This window comes from Prinia subflava, chromosome 9 (genome assembly GCF_021018805.1).
Source record: "Prinia subflava isolate CZ2003 ecotype Zambia chromosome 9, Cam_Psub_1.2, whole genome shotgun sequence".
Lineage (NCBI taxonomy): Eukaryota > Metazoa > Chordata > Aves > Passeriformes > Cisticolidae > Prinia > Prinia subflava.
In genome coordinates, this window is record NC_086255.1 from 11,226,630 (window position 1) to 11,249,058 (window position 22,429).

The 22,429-nt window shown below is 42.4% G+C and overlaps 1 protein-coding gene across 1 annotated transcript in view; it reads right to left on the bottom strand.

Annotated features, from left to right (window-relative positions):
• Positions 1 to 22,429, bottom strand: part of SORCS3 (sortilin related VPS10 domain containing receptor 3) — a 266,550-nt gene that overhangs the window by 167,998 nt on the left and 76,123 nt on the right. The window contains exon 2 of the mRNA XM_063406430.1: positions 14,692 to 14,759. Within this exon, the coding sequence (XP_063262500.1) occupies positions 14,692 to 14,759 (68 nt within the window). The remainder of the gene's footprint in view (positions 1 to 14,691; positions 14,760 to 22,429) is intronic.

A 22,429-nucleotide genomic window follows, 5' to 3' on the forward strand; every position in this document is an offset into this window, starting at 1 on the left:
AACAGTTTGGGCTGAAAGTGACCTTTAAAGGTCATCTAGTCAAACCTCCTCCAAATTTGGATACTACATCAGTGACCTACATCTAGGTTTCCTGTGCATATTTCCTCTCTCCAGATTAAATCATCATTGTACAATCCATAGCCATGCTCAGATTTTTAATATTTCTTCAACCAAGTTTCCTTTACACTTCTGAGAAGAATCTGTATCTCACATAGCAAGCAAGGAAATTCTGGTGGTCTTGATTGTTTGTTCTTGCACTAAATTTCTACTGCTTCTGGAATCAGATGTATGATCAAGTACTTTTTAAACAATTCCCTTCACACTGGTCTAACTCTTCCCAAAAACTGGAACCAGAGTTGAACCTCTGGCATGTTTTCTCCTTGTCCCTACTCCCAAGACCCCTTGTAGATTTTTGCCAAGAGCAAAGGCAAATCTTCAGCTGTAGAGAAGAACAATCAATGTTGTTCTGACTTCAGTCAGCCCTGAAGTGTATTCTCAGATTTCTGCTGCAAAATGGTTCTCAGGAAACATCCAGCCTGTAAGAGTCTAACCAGATTTTTTTTCTGGATCATTTGCCCACAATGAAAACTCTCAGAGAATAAGCAGCAGGAGAGAGAGAGAGATTACAAATGCATTCCAAAATAATCACAAAAATGCATTTTCCCGTCTGCTGAACAGGCAGAGGCCCTGGGCCAAACTCCAAAGGGGAGTCAAGTACAACTCATGTTTTTCCTGGCCCTTTCACCTACACAAGTTGCTTTTACTTTCACAGTATCCTGGACTCCCCTTACATTCCAACATGTTGTTTGACAACTCGCCCATTCTATCCCTTGTGAAGTCACACACGTTGCAGACCATATCTTAAACAGTCAAAACACAGAATTGTAAAAGGGAAGCAAGAGCAGAAACCAGCACGTCAGCCCTGATGACTCCACACATTCATTTTCCATGCAGAGATCTGGAAAATTGCCGTCCCACACTGGACTGTAGCCACCATCCTTGCTCGCAAGGCCCACACGTATCTGCACACCCTCCTGACCAGGCACAATGACAGATGGTTTTACAAGAGATCCATGTTGAGACACTCAGGTAGGGAATTACCAAACACTGCCTAGAAAACCATGGCCACTGTGTGCAGCACCAGCCCTGCTCTCTCTGCACTCTGAGCCAGCACAAGCAGCAAAGGCTCTGAGCCTCTGAGTGTCTGAGAGAGCACAGAGCAATCATAACATTTGGATTCGTAAGATTAAGGTCACTTTATGAAATACTTCTAAAGGGAAATCCTTCACAATTTAGAATCCTTTGGTGCCTCCCCGTCTTGTTTACAACTTCCTTACCCTGAGAACTATAATTCACATACTGAAAAATAAAACCAAGGAAAATTGTACCTTATGCTCCAGCTGTTCTTCGAAAAGCTTGTAAGTCATTACACGTTAACTGAAATTCATTGAAGTCATTAAATCCATTTTTCCCCAAAGCCAGCTCTCTCCCTGAACACCCTCTACTCTTTGAAATGGCAAAGAGAGAAAGTGATAGGACCTATTTATGCCTGTTTGAAGGTGAGTCTGTACTATCTGATTTTTAATTCCAATCTATCCATCACAATCAGGTACACCACACTGGTACCTCAAACCACATACTCCCAGCAGCCTGACCACTGTGGCAGCATCAAATTCCTTCTCTCCACTTACAAAGGCACCTTATGCTAACTTTAGAGCACCACTTTCCAAGATCAATGATAATTGACTGATTAAGTATGCCTAATGCTGCCAGAATGTGAGCTGATTGTGTAATGGTGCTAATTAGTAACTGCCAGAGCTCATTCCAATTATTAACCTTTACGAATGTCATTTTTGAAGATAACAGTTTGCAACACAGCCTACTGCAGCATTTGTAATGGTTTTTGTCACATAGGATGAAGAAGAGCACAGTGACCAATGAAGCTGAGATAAAACACAAGAAAGGAGTCCTCAGAACAAAGGATTCTGCCTTTGCTTTCTGCAAGTATACAGGGACTTTAGCAATAGAAAACTGGAATATCTATGCTAAGGAATTCAAGAACCCACTTTTCCACGAGATCTGAGCTCCTCAACAATGCCACTGCCAAGCATAACTCAAAAGCTTCCAAGCAGTGCAAGTACCAAACCAGTTCCAGATTTGCCAGAAGGACAGTGATTTGCCAGTGATGCTCTGGAACCAGACAGACACCAGAAGAACAAGTTTGCTATTGCATACTGAGGAAAAGCACTGTTCCCCTGTCTGCACAGTCATAACACTGATTCTTCTGCTGTGTGACATTTCATGACAGAACCACATCACGCACACTGCTTGGATCAGATTTAGCTAAACAACTAGGTTAGACCACAGCCTCCTTAACTTCACCCTCACCTGTTCCCTGAACAAACCATGTGCACTGTCACTATTTAAAAGGAGCACTTTCAAAAAGAAAATATGGGCTTCTTGTAAGTCTCCCATCACTGTAACACATGGGCCATGTTCTTGTGCCCATCACTGTTAAAAAGCCACAGGACAACACACAAACTTTTCAGGTGGTGTGACTAAAACCCCTCAGCCCCTATGATTAGGCAGTGTTGGTGCAGACCACTCAGAGAGGCAAAAGATCCACTACAGTCCCCTACACATACTCTTCCAGAAGAGAAACCCCAAAGCTCTTCTTCCTTTGTTCCCCATGCCTTGTACAAAAAAGAAAATGCACACTTGGGGGTACAAAGCTAAAGTGCTGTGGTAACTCTGCATTCCTCATAGATATCCCTTTTATCTTTATTGGTTACACGTAATAGAACCGATGGGATTTTAATCTTCCAGAGGACATTTACTCTCCACTTTGCTAAAGGCAGGCTGAATGATGTACCATGGTCTACTGCTTCCTCTGTAGCTTAACTACTCCGTGGCAACACAACATGATATCTGAAACCTTACATTTAAACAGATGATCTTACTGCCTTGGTTTTCCTCAGCCACACTTACAGCTGTAAGTAATCCAAAGAAAGGACAAGGTCTCCCACAGGATGGCTTTACAGAGACTTGTGTCGGGGGCACCTCAAGGTCAAGATTTTCTGTGATCCCTGAAGTAATTACACAGCACCCACAGAGGGATCATACTTTATGTATCATGAGTTCTCAAGGGAACTCATACACCCCTTTGTGCTGATGGATGTTGTGTGATCCTCCTGATTCCACACCAAGACCTGGGATGTATTGCCTGTGCGTGAACTACTCCTTTTCAAGCTGTTCCTGACTTCTGCTCTGAGCCTGATGCTTACTCACTGCCCCCCAGGGCCAATATCAGCAACCAGGCTTCCTTCCTAAAACAAATGACTCCTGCGATTTCTAACATTTCAGAGAAAGAGATGCAAGAGGACCAATGTGCATTGCTCTTTCCATGGGGCTGAGTACTCCTTGTGAGCTCAGGCTCCCACAAGGCCAGAACCCAGGTCCCAGTGATGGGCTGCTCTTTCTTTCTGTGTACCTCTCCCCAGGCACCTTCGGACCTTCCAGGACTCTTTGTACAAAAGAGTGCCCTGCACTCCTGGCAGCAGTTACAGATAGCTGGACATTGTTGCATTTAAAATGCAACAGAACTCCCTCAGGTCAGTTCACAGCACATCTCTCAACCCTGGACTAAACTACCTGATTTTGGGATAAGGCTGGGTAGTGACAGCTGTTACAGCTGTTACTTACAGCCCAGCCATCCTCCTGTTACCTGTCTCCTATTATCATCTTCCTCACAGATACCCTGAGCCAGACTACAAGATCCAGAAAATAACATGTAACAGTCCTGTTACAAATGCCAAAGGGTATTCTTGGATTTATCATGGGATTAACATCCCTCAACATTTCCCATACACGCCAGATTCTTGCATACCTGACTAGACCTACAGGATGCTGAATGCCCAGCTAGATTCTGGGATCTGAAGCAAGCTTCAAGGCAAACTGGATATAACTGACTACTAATATTTATGGAATCAATTTTCTAAAATAACTGGCCTTCAAAGACCCAGAAACAAGGCCTAGCAATCTGGTTACAGAAAGGCCTCACTAACCTTTTCCAGTTTTTATTCAGAGGCAGAAATCCTATACGTAAAAATGCACTAGCTTCCCACAATCTGGTAGCTTACAAGAGCTTTATTTTCACTTGGTCAGACATATACTGTAAAAGAACTGGCTGACAGATTTTACAAATGAAGCACATGTGGTAAGTAAATAAATCAAAGGCTGCCTTCCAGGCTGGGGAAATGTAGCCCTTTGTAAATATTATTTGAAGAAGTAACCAGTTCATATGGGCACTTTTAACTTAATTCGAAGCCTAATGAAACTACCATGGACATAATGAGAGAGACAGACCAGACTAAAAGAAAGATGGAAGGATTTCTTGCATGTTTTGTAACAGCTTTTCTTCACCCTTCAGATTATTTATAGCGAATATAAAATGGCATTGAATTTGCAGGGGAAAAAAACAACAAACAAACAAACACCACCACAACATAATAAAACATCAATATAAACAGACACAACCCATGTGAAAGTATTAAAGTACTAAATTCTACAAGCTGTTGTACAAAGCATCCAAGATCTATGGCTTGATCTGGAGCCTAATTGGAAAGAACAGAAAAGCCAAGGGAGGAAGGAGATAGGAAGAGAAAGGTAAAGAACAGCTGGGTCAAAGAGAAATGAATCCTGTAAGGTGATGCAAAGCCTGCCTTCAGTGTGGATAGGGGCACTGCCCTGCAGCACTGCAGCATGCATGGGGTGGCACCAACACAGAAACTGTTCTGTGCAAGAACCTGGAGGCTCCTTATGCAGGTCTGACTGGCTGGAGAGTACGTGGCAGTATCTATCTCTGTCTGACTGATCAGAGGCAGGGCAACTGAGCCACAGATGAAGCCTTTGCAGGTACTACAATCCTTGAAAGATTTTGTGTCTGATTCTAGGAACCCATCTAAAACATGGATAAAAACAGGCTCCGGCAAGGAGATGCCCTACATATTGTCCTAAGAACCAAACAGATCAACTACATATTGTCCTAAGAACCAAATTCTTCTACTGGCTCTGAAACTTAGGTCAGTGCCTCCTTATTCCTGGAACCAAAGAATTGCTGAGGTTGGAAGGAATCTTTGGAGCTGATCTGATCCAACCCTCTGCTCAAGCAGGGCCACCTGGAAGACATTTGTCCAGGATCAGTCCAGATGGCTTTTGAATATGTCCAAGGATGGACACACCACAACCTCCTTGAACAACCTCAGACAGTGCTCAGTCACTTACACAGTAAAAAATGCTTTCCATCAGATTCAGAGGGAGCATGCTGAGTTTCAGTTTGTGCACATGCATTGTCTCCTGTCCTGTCACGGGGCAGACACTTAAAAGAGTGTGGTTCCATCTTCTTTTCCTCCTGCTTTGAGGAATTTTCACACATTGACACAATCCACCAGTCCCACTCCAGCCTTCCCTTCTCCAGACTAAAGAGCTCTCTCTGCCTTTCCTCATATGAGAGATGTTTTACCCACTGCATTAGTAACTCCCTGTCCATACCACATAACATTGTAAGATTTTTAACACACTCTTCTCTGGGTACCTCCTGCCCCAGTCATAGTAGGCAAGACTTAGTATGGAAGCTCTTATGTAATTTATTAAGAAAGTTTTATTTTTCACTTATCTATTTGCATATTTATAAGATCATTTAATGTGTGGTTTTCATTACTACTGGCAGAGATTCCCATTGAATGCATTCGCTACTAACCTGTGCCAACGAAACTCCTCTGCACAGCAAAGAGTGATCAGAAAAAGACATTAATAAGGTCAAAACAAATTCATCTTTAAGTGTGGCTTCCTGCAAAAAGTTTTGCAGTCGACATCCAAATCTCATTAGAATGTAAGATTAGGTAACTCAACAAAAGGAGCAGCTCTTCAATGAGAGCAATGGAATTGCTGCTCCAAATGATGAAAGAAGAGATGGAGTAGCCAATTCCTGTTAACAGGTGCGGCTCTGCTGATGCAGCAACAATCACAACACCCACAGGATCTGCAACAGCAGCTTCTTGGCTACACACTCCCCCTGAGTGCTGCCCTGCTGCTTCTAAACAAGTAGGCAAAGCACTACAGACACTTTTACCTGCCAGCCCTGACAAGACGACTTCATAGGGACAGTGAGGCTTCAAAAGCACATTTGCTCTTGGCAAAACTTCCTCTGACCTGCTCCCCCAAAGCCCCAGAACTAAATGCCTGGGAATATGACCAGAGCTCAAAATTCACTGCTCATGAGATAGGATGTCTTCTTTCTTCAGGAACCATAATCAAAGAAATTCACCAATAAGGACAGAAAAACTATAATAAATATAGCATATGTTAGCTGAGAACACAGGGACAAGCACATTCTTCCAGCTTCCTAGAACACTTCATTTTTTTCCACAACAAATTTCAGTACTTCACACTGAGATCCTATATGCTTATAAATCTACACCAGAAATATCTTCTAGCATTAAATTCCCTAAATTTCCCATTTTATTATCTTGTTTTCTGGAATTGAGTGACTATAAATCTGAACAGATCTAATTTTCCATTGACCCAGCTGAGTGCCTAAAAGGACTAGCTTAAAAATTAAATTATGCCAAAGATATTTTTGGTTGGTTTGTTTTCGTTTGAGGTTGGACGTTTTAGTTTGGTTTGGTTTTTTTTTCAAACTACAATTTCAAAGAGTACTTCCAGGCCAATGAAACACCTTTACTTTCAAAATGTGGTAGCATCCAAGAGACTGAGAGCCCATCTGTGATGCAGAAGACTCAAATCCCTTGTTTGAATAAGACAGCCACAGTAGACACACCAAATTACAAATATTTGTGTTACCTGTTAATCTGCCACAGAATATTCTAGGGAAAATATATGAAAGAGATAAAAGCATGATTTCTTCACAGGGTCTATCATCCACCTCTCTGGACTCAGAGATATCCAGATCCCAAACGCACGAAAATACTGTGAAATGTCTCATCTCCAGCACAATTCCAGCCATTATGTTGGAATACTTAAAGTATGAGTAGCTCACTGCTGAAAAATAGATTACAAAATAAAAGATGTTGCTGAAACTCTGACCCAAAAGCTGTAGATTTGTCCGTTCCCTCAATGTTATAAAATAATTAATGCAAGCCATAGGCTACTGCCACACTATCATGTTATTCAGGCACCAGCAGAAATATCCTCCGTTAATTCTCTGAGTCCCCTTCTGAATCCATTTACACTTTTATTATTTCTGCCTCACAACATCCTGTAGCAATGAGTTACACAATGTAATTACTTGAGGAATAAAAAAGCACTTCCCTTTATACTTATTCAGAGCAAGGGCTTGAACTTGGATCTTCTACACATAAGATTAGAGTGAGTCTCTCCCTGGAGAGATTCTCAGTCTCTCCTGTTGCAGCTCTTTTGTAGAATATAAATAATTCAAAAGGGATGGCTGGGGCTCTTACCTGAATCGTGGAAAATTAAAACAAAACACAGCATGTGTTTTTCTCTCTACATTTTGTTTGGAATTCCACTTTCATCCTGAGAGCATTTCCTCAGAAAGTTAGGAATTTGATAAATTGCCTTTTCTTTTTGCTTCCCTATATCCAGCCAAAAAACAGCATGCATCCAAAAGTTCCCAGGTCTGCTTATTAAAAGGAGCATCCCAATAGCCCAAGAGATCAACAGCTAAGTACAAACACATCACCTCTCTAGGTATATTCAACGGGAACATCCCCACCCAAACAAATCTCCAGCATCCACAGTCTGTGACCAGCCCAGTCCTCTCACAGCCACACGTTTGAACACCAACACCTCGAGCAAGGCAGCCCCAGTCTCAAGCTGCAAAAGCTGTGTGCAGGGGGCACAGAGTGGGGATGGGCAGCACAGGCTGGACAGGAGCTACCTGCACGTGAAAATGTGAACCCCTGTGCTCCCACCATGCAACACCAAATGAGATTCTGGGGCAGAACTCAGCCAAAGCCAAGATTTACCTCTGTCTTCAGAGATTCAGAGATATAAATAAAGCATGGACATTTATTTTTAAAACAGCAGACTATCTGAAACACCATTACAATTTGCAGTTCTGTTTTTATTCATTCTCTCCAATTCAGTAGGAATTTCACCAAGGAATAGGGATGAGCAGATGCAGGGGGAAGCACATTAATAAATCATAAGTGTCATTAAAACTTGTAAACTAATATCTTCTGGGAAGTCTCGGCAATTAGTCTCAGAGCTTTCTTGGCAAACAAAAAATTAATAAATCCAAAAGGCCCCCTGTCTGATGACATCCCCACCCCCCAGAAAGGTCACTGATGAAGCAATTAAGAGACACAACAAATGGACCAGTCAGCAGGCTGGCTCACAAAAGACAAATGAGCTTCATGAAACAAGGGGACTAAGACATCTTAATAAGCAAAGGTGGGACTTCAATCCACAACCATCCCAAGACATGCACAAAGGCTTTGAGATTCATTTGCTGGGCTAATACTTTTCACATGATTTTGCAGTGTCCCCCATGGTCTCCACCATCTCTGAGGCAACATTAACATGATTAAAGCAAGAAACCACCAGAAAGAAAAGGTGTGAACATTACTATTCCCTTTTTGTAAAGTCCTGTGGGATATAACAGGGCTAGGGAAAAATCAGAAAGGAGACACATGGAACTCCACTACAATAGTCAGTCTTATACTTAAAAGTATTAAAAAATGAAGGCTTATCTTTATTACCATTACTGATTTTGCCTAATCCTAAAGCATAGCTCTGAATTTAAGATAAGCCTATTAATTTTAATTATTGGTTCCTGAAACAGACATTTAAAACAGTTTTAACTCACACTATCCCTTTGTTGTAATGAAAGCACCTCCTTCTAGTTTGAACTGCAAAAAATGTACATTCTGGACACTATCTGGGACTCTGGCACATGTGAAGAGGGCTAAACCTATGGTTCATTCAGTTCAACTCCCAAAATATATTTTTTTAAAAAACTATTTTTAATTACCATGAATTGTCCCATTCAGCTACACACAGCCCAAGCAAATCTGAGCAATCCCTTCAGTATATTTCCTGATATCCACAATGAAATATTTGTTTAGATCACACTATTAAACCAAGGGCCACCATCTTCATTTGGCAGCAGCTAGCTCAGGAGTGCGCCAACATGCAGCCACTGTGCATGCCCCAAAGGGTTCCAGTGTGGCTCCCACGCCAAGATGACATCTATGGCACCTATGACTGCCAGCCAGGTTGAACTGGACCAGGCTGAACTGGACCCCCTACTGTGGAGAAACAACTCATAATCGAGAGTACTGGAGGTTAAGAACTGCATAACTCTGGGATGTTGCTGAAGGTGTGCACTGATTGCAGCTCAGGGTGCTGGGAGCCTTGAGGAACAGCTCTCACTTAACGCTGGGGTCATCTGCTGTGGTTCCCCATTCCCCTGGTTCTTCACCAAACAGAGTCTTCACCTAACAGCCCTCAACCACAAAGATTTTCATAACTGGCTCCAAAAGCCTCAAAAAAATCACCATGATTAAACTAAGCTATTTATAAGTTCTAGCAAAAAGCAAGAGTAGAGATGCCAAATTTTTGGTTGCTCTGGTTTCCAAATCCAAGAGAGATCAGGGTGCTTGAGCACACAGCTGGCTCCTTCCCTCCATGCCCTGATGCCTGACTGCAGATACAAGAAACCCTTCTCCTCATCAGCACAGGATTTCTGCACTTTGCAGCAATATTAAAAAGTGCCAAAGAAGATGCAATAATGGGAAACATTACTACTTTGAAAATCATCTCCATTAATTTTACGCCTGAATAAAATCATCCAGAAAATAGCACATATCGAAGATGCATGTCATCAGCACAAAAGTGGAAAATTATAAATGTAATCAAATTTGACAATACTGAGAGGAGATGTCAGCTGCTGGTCATGGAGACTGCATTTCAATACAGCAAACTCCAGGAAAACTACAATGCCCCAGTGGAGCCAAACCAGCACTAAACAAGAGGCTGTGGCACAAGCCAGAATTTGCCATTCACAGTGCAGTCTAAACAAAGTGTTGACACTGGGATAGAAACACTTAAGGAAGCCCTGGCTGTGCCATGACTATTTCAGGTTTAGCTTGTTTCACAGAGCTGATGATATGATATGGAAATTTGAGTCAGGCTTTTTGAATCTCCTGATCCCTGACTCCTTCACTCACCAGTCTTAGAAGCTGCTACATTTGGAGCAGACTAAGCCTCAGTTCCCAAAGGGCACCTCACACCACATGCACCCTTCCCCACCTAGAGCAGCCCTACCTGAAGCCAGCTCTGTGTGCCACACACAAACTTGGAGCACAGAATTCAGCATGAGCTGGGGAACTTTTGCAGTGCCAGAGGTACACTGACACATGCTGAGGGTCTCTGGGGACTGTGGGAGGCTGAAGAGGCAATTCCATGGGAGGAAATGACATAAAGCCCTCTGGTGAATCAAACAGAACTGGATGAAACAGCAATGCATGACATAAGGCAGCCTGCAACCAAGCTGAGGGGTTTTACTCCTCTCTGCTCCAAACCAGGGTTGCAGCTGCTGCATTTTGCAGCTGCCTCTATTGAAGAGCTGAAAGGGGTTTTTTTCTAACTCAACAGAGACTAAGACAACAGACTAACCTCTTTAGGCACAGCAGCCACGAGGGAAAAAAAATGCTTGGGGATTTTTGACTGCTGCCATGGAGACACAATTTCTTGGTTAATAAACAGGAAAACAGGAAGGAATATATATAAAAAACTTTCTTCACCAGCATTTTAGCCTCTTAAACAGAAAGAGTTAGCCACAATTTTGGGTTAATGCATGGGCCAGCATTATGAACAATCAGAAAATTTAGCCAGGACAACAGCCAGAGGAGGGGAACTCCAGGGGACCCATCTGAGGTGAGTAAAATGGTAGCAGGGACTCAGAGCTGACACATGCAAGCACTTGCACTTTGGAAGAAAATCTAAACTGCTCCCCACTGCCCAATTAGCTGATGTTCTGCAGTCATGGCTGTGGCATTGATCATAAATAGCACCTTGCTCACTTTGCCTCTCCTGTCTTCTGGATCACCCTGTTGTCTCTCTGTCTTCACCTAAAATTGAGAGCTCCCTGGAGAGGGAAGTTGTCTTTTCAGCTACTACAGTCCAAATAAATAAAATAAATGGATACATTCCTGATTACTAAAAAAGGCAACGATGGAAAACCTTTTATTCCAGTTATCTTACCACAAAGAAACTGCTCAATACACACTGGTTGAAAGAGCTGAAAACATTTTAAATATTACAATATCAACTTTAAATAGTTATCCAGAATGTCGTATTCCCACAACCCTATCTCAACACTGTACAGCTTAAACAATTCCTGTGAAGAGCCTGGCACCTACTCTTCAGAGAGAGTTCATATTTCATACAGATCACTCTTGTATGCTTACAGTTCCTCATGGACAATGAAGTTTGATAGAGGGATCCTGGCCTACAGAGAGTCTGGGAATTAGAGGTGCTCCAACAACACTTCAAATCAAAACCATGTAAGTTTACAGATTTTAAGGGAAAATTGTTTTCATTTTATTGATGGAGAACAGGTGTTAGTGGGGTGAAAAAAAATCCTACAGAAAACATATGGTCATCCCTTAATCCATTTCTTATTTAAAGCAGGTTGGATTCTTACCTACACAGTTAGATAAATCACTAGGTAATAAGAACTGATGAAGGCTTTGCATGTCTAAAAGCTTAAATAATTTTTACAATTATACTTGTTGACCTATGAAAAAGACCTCTCTCCAGAAATTCATAAACAACTCACACCATCACAAGTACAGTAAAGTAGCAGTGAAGTAGCTTTTTTTCATAGGAGGAAAATTATCACCTCCACTCAACTCATTGGGAATAACAAAAATCTAAACGACAACTGACAGGTATCTCCTGTGATGAAGAAGAGATGTGGCATTCACAAGGAAGAGGGGGTGTGTGGGTGTGTGTTTTTCCTTGAAGCTAGCTGCTTCAAGGCTGCCTGCTTCAGTAGCAATAGAGACCTTTTCTGTGATTGTTTGAGCCCCAGAAGCATGAATTTGGATATTAGAGCAGTGTCTGTGTTCCTGCATTCAAATGCTGACTAGCATTTCCTCTGTCTAAGCTCGTATCAGCCTGATATAGGAGCAGTTTTCAATGTCAATTCTAATTCTCCTCTCTCCCTCTGTTGCTCTCAGCCCCTTTTTTAATTACATTCAGGATGTTTTCTTATTGATTTACTTGTTTTTGTGTTTAGATGCAGGGATTAGAAATTCTTTTTATATGGCAATTCAGTTTTCCATTAAAAGAAGTCTCTCATGCTGTAAACCCAGGGGGAACTGAGGAGGAGATTTTGATGCGTGGAGCAGGTGGAGACAAGATGGTATTTGGAGACTGCATTGCCCTCTGCTCTATCTCAACATCCTCTGCCATGGAATTCATTGCTCTCTGCCACAAAAGCCACACTCCTGTCTTGTGAAGGCAACTGTGTTTGCCAAGTGGTTGGGACAGATATCCTGCAGCAGCACTGCTCGGATGGGCAGGACTCCTGGCTAGCAGAAAGGATTAGTTGTATTTCCAGAACACAGGGGAAAAAAAAAAAACCCCAAACCCCTTGGAAATGTACAGATCATCTTTTGATGCTTAGTTGAATTTGCATTCAGTTTGTGACCCATTTGGGGGCTCAAAATTCTACAAAAAGTAACTAAGGAAAGCAAACATTGCCAAGAGGCTTACACTCATTCTGCAAAGACAAATTCTCCTCTTAAAATTTTCAGGGTCTCAAAAGTGAAAAGAAAATATTGAAAAACACCAGTTTAAACAATGCAAAGATTTAGGGGCCTGAATGTGCAAATAGAACAGGAAATCCTAAGAAAAGGAGTATTTCTCTGGCTTATTTCTTACACTTAGTATCTATTTGCATTTCTACAATGTCCTTTGCAGAGAAACTTATAGACGGTCTCCAAGATTCCACACTCTCCAGTCAAGTGAAACACGGCTTATTCCTGAATTTTCCAAGCAGAAAATAAGGTTTAGAGCCCAGGAGATCTACCTACTAGCTCTTACCCTGAGCTTTCCTCACAGACATAGGAAAAGAACCTGGCAAGTTCTAATTTCTCAACCTCTCTCAATCTCCAGGCCCCCACTGGCCCCTATTTCACTTGAGACCAGGAGCAGAAGTGTCCCAGGACAGGCTGAAACGCTCCCACAAAGCAGTGTGCTCCACAGCTGACCAAGGGTTGGGTGCTTTCAATGGTATTGATGAGTAATCACGTTTCTATCACTTTAGGAAACCTCCAAAAGAGGTGTGCTATTACCTTTCTGCAGAGCTCAGGTGATGCTGCAAGCTCAGGATTAAGACAAGGTTTGCCTGTTTGTTACATTATTTATGCAGAGCAGATTGTTTGGCAATTACGTTTAAAGTACAATCACAGTCCCATTTGTACTTGCTACGTAAAGAGGCAAAAGTTTTTTGAGGCATTAATACCTTGAAAAGTACCAGGGTAAGTGGAAATGACTGTTCTCTCTTATTAGCTGCATGGTTATTTATACTTTTGCAGATTACCATGGTGCAGTGCAATTAGGCTGCTTAAGTACTGTTCAAATTGAGAAGTTTCAAGAGCTCTTTTGAATAATTAACCCTTAAATACACTTACAGGAATACACCTGCATCAAATGGCCAAAGCCTGCTCCAAACAGGGGCTTTTAAATCACCTGTGAAGGAAGAAGTACAAGAGCCCTTCTGCCAGGAAGGGCTCACACCCAAGCAATGGCTACAGTGCACTGACTCCTCCACCAGCTACACTTTGAGCAGGTTTCACAAGAGCTGTAATGCACCAGGTAAATCTGAAATGAGGCACTTGATCTCACCAGACCCTGGCTACCTTTTTTATTTTTATTTTTTGATGTACCTAGTGTAAAAAACACCTGGTAGCAATTCTGTTAAAGGCATATCACTCCACAGGCAGGATGAAACAATTTAGAGATTTCAAAGGTCAAGGAGCTGACGTGTTCACAGGCTGAATTTGGGGGCTGAGGGGATTTTAAGTTATTTCTTTATTTTAAATGCAGACACACACTTCCAAACACACACTTTGTTTCCCCAGGACAGGACAGTCCATGCCAGACTGGGAACATGGCAGCTGTGTGGCACTATCCAAGGATATCCACAGTGGAGAAGAGTCCAGCACCTCACTGTGGCATCTCTAGTCCTTCAGCAGCTTCTCTCCTTACAGCCCAACACACAGTCACTACCAAGATGACCATCTTAGCTCAACAGTGAGGAACGAGTCTAAGATCAGCTAAGATTATGTTATACACTATGTTTTACTCCTTCTCAGACACAGTTCCAGAAAGTGTGCACCTGTCTGTAGAGCCTGTTCTCATTGCCAGCCTCACAGGAGAAAGAGAAAGGAAGGGACTTGTCTAGGGACACTCAAAGGTGAGAAGGAAACCAAGCTCCTCTGCGTGCCAGGGAAATGGCATTACACGATGAAATCCTCGTTTGCAGTTCCCATTTCATGAAAGGAATGTGCCCTAATCACGTATCCCTTTTCCAAAGAGCAGCTCCATTTGTCTCAGATTCTTCCCCAGCTCCCCCTCTGATGAGTTTTACACCAGACAGAGTACACCCTCCCTGCCAGGCTCCCACGGTGCACGTACCTCCACAGCGAGCTCTCCGTAACACTCCCCAGGTTGAAGTCGTAGAGCTTTGTCAGAATGAGAATCACCTGGAGAGGGGAAAGGGAGGGAGCGAGAAAGAGAGGAAGGGAAAAAAGGAGAAAAAAAAAAGGTTGATGTTAGATTTGGTAACAATACACAGGTCATCTGAAAACCACCCAAAGGAGAGCTGAGCATTTACCCATTAAAGTTGCAGTATTATAGGATAAAGTAGGTTTAAAAAGTAAAAGGGGAAAACACTGGTTTAGTGCATTGTGTAAACAGTAACATTTTAATCCCAAAATGTTTTGTATTTGAAATAAAACATGCCACCAGGAATTAATCATACTTCATGAGCTGACCTCTCTGCAACTACAGTATTTAAAGACAGGGATGGAATCAAATGCACCCGTGTTAATTCAATAGCTCAATCCAAAATTACAGTTAACTTCTTCTGACTCTCGATATTCTATCACTAATTATTCAGCCTCCATGGAAAGAATTGCCAAGTACTTTTATGCAGATCCCCATCCACCAAGATAGTCCATCTTGCCTAGAGTCAGCTTTGTTTTCTCCATCAGCTGTCACTGACTCCCGAGCAGGGGAATTCCATATTTCCACAGTGGTAAGAGGGACACGGAGCATAACATTCTGCTTGTGCACTGAGCAAGACAGACACCTGGATCTTTAGTGCTCAAGGAGAGTCAGAGGCTCCAGGACTCACTGACTTTTTGGAGAAAACACTCCAGAGTCATGCCCCTGCAAAACTGGAGAGAGACTGGGGAGAGGGGAGTTAAGCAGTACAGGGGGGAAACACAGAGGAATATACTCTCCCTCTGATATATCTGGTGCTCTGACCTCAGGTTTCACAGGTAAATGAAATTCTCCTAGTTACAAGCTACATTGCCCAATTCCTTTTTCTGCAGAAAGGCAGTAATGCATTCTGATAGCTCGGGAGTCTCTGTGCAAGTTCGCAGGCTCACATGGGATGGGAACTTGTGCAGAAAGAATAGAGGTTTCTCAGTGGAAGGTCAGAGCATTTGAGCATCCTCTCCTTGCCTTTTTAGCATAACTAACATCATCCAGTTCATTCCCTTGGATTCTACAGGAGCAGCCTCAAGGAAGAGCTCCAGGGCACCTCTCCATTTTTGTTTTGCATCATTTTAACATTTCAGCATCATTTCCTCCTTGCAGGATTCAAGCACAGGCCAGTTTCCCTCACATCTGCTCCAGCTGTGAGACAGAGCATCTAGGGCCATGAGCCCCCACCCCGGGTGGGTTTGTCTACAGTTACTCCACAGTTTGCCCGAAAGGTGGGTCCAAGTGAGAGACGTTGCTCCAATGCCTGAGTTCACTGATGTTTTCCTATGCAACAACAATCTTTGCTCCCTCCCTCCTCCTCCTCCCACAGCAGTGGGACTAGCCATACTTTTCATTGGGCTTTCCCAGCTGAAAGGCTGATGGGTGCAGAGTTTAAAGCTTTGAAGAAAAATGCCAAAGGAATAATCAATATCACAGCTGCTGCAGCACTCGTTTACTGTCAGCATAATACCAGGAAAAAACTTGTTCAAATTGTAAGGGACCTTGGTACGTGACCATGCAGTCAGTGCCCAACTTAATGATTTTAGAATAGATGCTCTGAGCATTCCTCCCTCTCCTGGATTCACTTTTACCATCCCCTGTTGAATTTTTCCCTTTACTTCCCCATGCAGAGACCTTTAGAAAGAAGATAATAGCCAAGCTGCTTCCAGCAGGGTGTGAAAAGAAACCTGCCAGGCAGATTTGAGTCAGCATATGCAAGTCCATGTCAGCTGAAACAAATGCTATGCTATGGGGAAATAAGGCTAACATCCTTTTTTAATGCAGCTTAAACCCTGCACAGACCTTCCCATATAAAGGGGAAACTGCCAGCTGCAAGCTGCAGCAACCAAGGTTTGTATGGTTTGTGTGCCTGCTCCCCTTACACCCAGCAGGGCAGCCTTCCCCCAGCTAAAACCCGAGGAGAATGACATTTTTAGGATGGTCCCTATATTCCCATGGGCACTCAGCCAGCACTCCTCTCAAGACTCTCCAGGAAGCCATGCCTGAAATTACAGCTCTTGTATTGCTCACTACTGTGGTGAGATCTCACAAAGTTTTCAAGTTTCAGAGTCTAAGCACATTGAAGACAGCTGAGTTCAGTGGGTCCTGGATTCATTCCTAAACACTGTAAATAAAATCTCTTGGTCAAATTTTGACAGATTCTACCTTATTTCTACCCTAAACTGCAATTACAACTAAAGACAGCATCCATACTGTCACAGCTCTTTGTATGTCTCTCCCCTATGATCTCTTATGCCCTGTATTTTTGAATACATCACTTACCTACTACCACTCTGCAAATCCCAGGATAACAACAGCTTTACAGTAGTGGGCTGAATGCTACCCAGATCCTGGGTGTAAATTCATAGTAAAAGCAGATTGTTTAGTATGACTTTTTTGGATTTTTGCCTGGGATGATACCACCCATCTCTACTTGTTGGTGATGCATGGAAAGCACAAGTGTGAGCATCCCTTTGCAGTACCTTACACAGGCTCTCAGGAAATAGCAGGAGCTGCCTGAGGCAGTGGTAACACCTACAGCAACCTGTCCCTAAAATCACTCACCACATGAGCCCAAGACAGGCAGCATTCTCACAGCACTAACCCAGGCAGCTTCCACTCTGCTCCCGCTTGCTTTCTGAGAAAAAACACTCCAGATTCAATAAAGGCAACTCATGCAATGGTTTGGGAGTCTGAAGACCAGAAAGGATCTGCGAGTCTGAACACACAACCTTCCCAAGGATTGCTGCAAAAGCACTTTCCCCATACACCCTGCCTCGTGAGACCCCAGAGCAAACTCAGCTGCTCGGGAACCATCCCTGGCTGAGGCACAGCCACGAGCCTGAAGGGCAGAGCTGAATCCGAGCTGCCTCCGTGGGGTGTGTTTGGCACAGCCCTGCAGAAGGAACCTCAAACCCTCTCGAGAGGATATTCTGAGGCCCCATCAGGCTGCCCCAGCCGTGCTAAGAAGAAACATGGAGCAGGGGCAGGTGGGGGAAAGTACCAGATTTTCTAAGACATCGTGTTGTTTGAATGTTTTAGTTGAAAAAGAATGGGAGGAAATAGAAAGAAAATTGGACACATTTTCCAAAACTGAATTCTGACAGGAGAAAGAAAAATTTAAAAGGGGAAAACCTTCGTTGACTCAGGCTGAGACATTTGATTCCAATTTCTGCTTTGTAGTTGAAGAAGCTAAGCTTGGTTTTTTTCAACACTAACAAATGACCTTTTTTTTTTTCCATGCCAGTGTAATTTTGGATGAAAATCTTGATGGTTTAATTTTAAAAACTGAATTATACTGAAAATTGGAGATTTTACAATTAAGGCACTATTTCAAAACAAAAACGTTTTCTTCCCATGAACTGAGAGAAATCTGGAATTGCCACCCCATAGAAAATGTCCACTCTGCAACATAAATTAAAGCATTTTGCTCTGGAGAAAAGAAATACATATTTATTGAGTTCCAGCAATTCAGAAACAGCAAAAACTTACACTTAGGCACTATTTATTCAAAATAAAGGAAACACATTTATAGTACCAAATTAAATTATAGTGCACTTTTTTTATTCATCAAACCAATCTTTCCAAAATTAATTCCAAGTCAGCTCAACATTAAACTGCATTTTGCTATGGGATCTTACTTCTCACTTCAGGAAATACAGCTCAGATATGAAACTTCCTGATCTCTTGCAGGCTGAGCTTCCCAGGACACCCCAGGGCAGGTGTCCCTTGGGACACCGAGCAGCTCAGCTGGTTGAGAATGACAAAAAGGGAAAGAGTCTGCAGGACAGAGTGTGGAAATAGGAAGGCTGAATTACAGCTCCCTTAAGGCAATACAATCCCTCCAGAAAATGCAATTTCAAGCTGAGCTTACACAAAACTTAATGACCTGAATAATTTAACAAATTGTTTTGGTTTTGTAGACAGAAATGGGAATGGAGAAAGCATAATCAGAAAAAATATTTTTTCTTTGGAAAGAAGTGATGTTCCAGTTCTACAAGAATTTTCTTATGTGCTTTATTTTTCACACATGCATCTCCATATTGCATATAGGCTGGAGTTTTTTTCACTGCCTACTAAATACCCAGCTTTAAGGCTTATATAAAAATGCCAACACCTGTCAATCATTTACCTTCAATACAGATTAAGAGCCTCTGGCACTGAGGAATCCTGACACAACGCTCTACAGCATAGTAAACCACTAAATCCAGATTTAATATGACGGACCATTTCTCTAAAATAAGGCCAGCAAATGTCCAAAATTGTCCAATTCAGCAGCCTTGAGCCTTGAGAACTTCTGGCTGGCATGAGAGCAGAAAAATTACAACCAGGAACATTAGCACATGTTTCATTCCATCTCAAGAACACATCCCTCATGGGATCCCTATTTTTCAGGCAATTATCAGGAATCTCCTAGCCCACAAATCACAAAAGTACTCAGAAGCTTTTCAGAATGTTTGGTGGTGTAACAATCTTCCATGGCAATAAAATTTTACTACGAAGGAAATTTACTTTAGTTCATTAAACCCAGCTCCAAATCTTGCCAGTTCTAAACTGGCAAGGTGCCTTGCATATACCCCAGAGTGGAATATATAATATCTGTTCCCCACCAATTAAGGAGTGCAAAGGCACTGCAGTTCCTTCAGCAGCTGACAATGAACTTCAGAACAAGTGCAAAACACCACACCAAAGGCTGTCACGCTCCTGTGTGGGGACATTCATGTTAGAGACATGAGAGGGAAGAGCCCAGCAGGCAGAGAAAGTCTGTGTCAGACAGACATCTGAGAGGGCAGCTCTGATTCACTTCATGACATCCCTGCTCTGAGAGCTCCTGCTATATCAGCACAGAGATTAGCACAACTCATCAGCAGCCCTGTGCACATATTTGCCAAGTGTAATTAATAAAGAGTACGGGGATGAGCACTAGGCAGCACAGAGCACAGCAGAAAGAGGGCAGACAAATTTACACGTGAAAAATGAGAGCTCTCCACTCACTTGCTCTGGCATGCTGGGGTCTCTGTCTCCTGCCCACAGACATGTTTACATTTCCATAATGCTTGCAACATTTCTACCCTCCAAGCCAGCCACATGAAGCTTGTCTGCAATTTCCATCTGCCATTCCCCAATCCATATGAGAGCAATAGCACCCAAGAAGTAAACTTCAAATGTGAGCAACCACAGGATACTGGGAACCAGTGTCAGTAAAATGCTCACAGGCAAAGACAAATTGGCTTAAAATGCTCTGGGACTTAAATGCCAGCAGCACTGATCTATGCAAGTTCTTGATGTTTTCTTTTTTAGGATTTTTTGGGGGGGTTGTTTGTTTGTTTGTTTTGTGATTCTTTTTTGTGGTGGTGGTGGGTGGTGTTCAAGGCACAGGATTATTTACTAAAGATGGACTGATTGGCAAGCACATTCATGATCATGAATTTCTAAGGCATTCTTTCATGCAACCTCTTCATTCAAAGTTAATTCTGTCAAAAGCCACCAATATCAGCCTGGTTTTTTCCCAAACAAACACTCAAAAGATGGGGAAAGGATCATTTACATGTTCAATCTCCATTTGTGTTTGTCTGTGGTAGGCTGACCCCAACCAGCAACTAAGCACCAACCCAGACACTGACTGCGTCCCACTCCAAGCTGAAGGAGGAGAAAACCAGAAAAATAAAAATGAAAAAACTTGCAATTCCTGGCAAAGACATTTTCATTAGTGAAGGAAAGGGAAGAAACTATAAATAAACAAACAACTGATATAAAGGCAGTCACTGACTGTCCTCCCCAGCAGACCAATGCAAAATCAGTCTTGGCACACAGTTACTATTGCTGAGGATGGTGCTGTATGGACACAACACCTTTCTGACCTCCTCCTTGGGTGGGCATAGTGAGGAAAAGAAAATCTGACCCTGTGAAGCTCTGTTCAGCTACACCTAAAACACTGATGTGCAATCAGCACTGCTTTAACCAGGAATTCAAAACACAGCATGGCACAGGCTGCTCCGAAGATAATTATTCCAGTACAAGTGTTTTCCTAGGTCAAGGTAGAGTGATTCTCAAAAACAATCACTACATAATCCTGGCCTCATCAAATCTCACACAAATTTGGCCTCAAAAATATATGTGTGCATATGAGTGATCACACTATGCAACATCACCATCCTCATTTCCACTGGAGGTCTGAGTGCCGTTGCCAATACCCAAGAGGGCAATCTCCAGTTGTGGGAAGCATATAAAACTATTACAAAGCTCCCAGGAGAGGAATTTATATTCCACAGGTCTTAGCAGATTCTGCAAGCATCACCACTATGAAACAAGGCAAGTAATGGCATCTTTGTTTTGCTGATGAGGAGGTAAAGAGAGGTTAAGTGAAATTTTAAGTGTTTCTCTACATGAAAACACTCAGAAAGAAGAATCCAGATCAATTTTTAGGAGTTTGGTTCAATCCACTTTGCAAATACATAGGAAAAATCAAAGACCACTTTATTCTGAAAAAGAGTCTCCATTGAGGAATTCAGCAGAGCTGAAAGAATCCAATTCAGCACATTTTGATAATTTAAGGTAAGAGGCATCATCTGGAAGGTAAAATAACAATCTGAGTTCACCCAGAGTATGAGAATGATTAGTTAAAAAGGAACACGTATACCTTAAATACCAATCTCCCCTTTTTTCCCCATTCTGGTGAGCATACCTGAAAAAAACTTATCTCCAGATAATAGGAATTAATAAATAGCACATCCCAAGACACAAGAGAAAACAGCAGAGATACTGATAACAAACACAGGCCAAATCCTGCCCCTGGAAATCAGAGTTGCACTTGTGTAAGAGTGAAGTTTTGCCAACTTAACCTGCAGCATAGGACTTTTCCTTACTTTTTTTTTTCTTTTTTTTCTTTGTCTTTTTTTTTTTTTTTTTTAATCTCTGGAGACACAAAATGATCTGTGGGCAGCTTCAGGCAGTGCAGGCAAAAGAGCCCTCTGAAATTGAAAGAGACAAGTCCCAAGATCACACACGGAAGCAAAACATGTTCCAGTGAACTTGTGATCTCCAAACAGCTGAGACTGTCAAATTTGTCCCCAAAACAAGAACCAGTAACTAAAAGGAGGATATTCGCCTTTAATCCTGCTTTGCCTGTGTTGCTTATCACCTTCCAGTAGGAAACTGCCACAGCAGGTTCCTTCTGTCCCTGCCCTCCTCCCTTTCAATACAAATCAGGCAGCACAACGGGCTGGAGCCAGAGCAGAACTCTTCCCACTGGCACAGCTGGACACAGATCACATTATCTTTACAAAAGCACCTTCCAGATGGAAGCAGCAGTTTGAAATTCCCATTTCCAGGACTTGCACTTAATGACCAGAATCTGAGGGTGAAAAAAAAAAAAAAAACCCAAAAACAAAAACAACTGAACCCAGAACTAAACCCACTACAGTGCCTTGCAGAAAGAGCCAGATGTGGAAAGCCCAACTCTCTCCTCCTGTGCCTTAAAGAGCAAAAGCAGGGCAGGAATTTTGTGTGCTGGTTCTCTTAGATGCCTTGGGAATTCAAGGGCAAGCCCATTCTCTCAAAGAAACAGCACATGTCAGCATCAGTACTGAGAAAGACACCTCTTCCAGAGTCATGGATTTACCTTACTGGCCTCTCACAAATCAGAAAATGTTTTTAATTG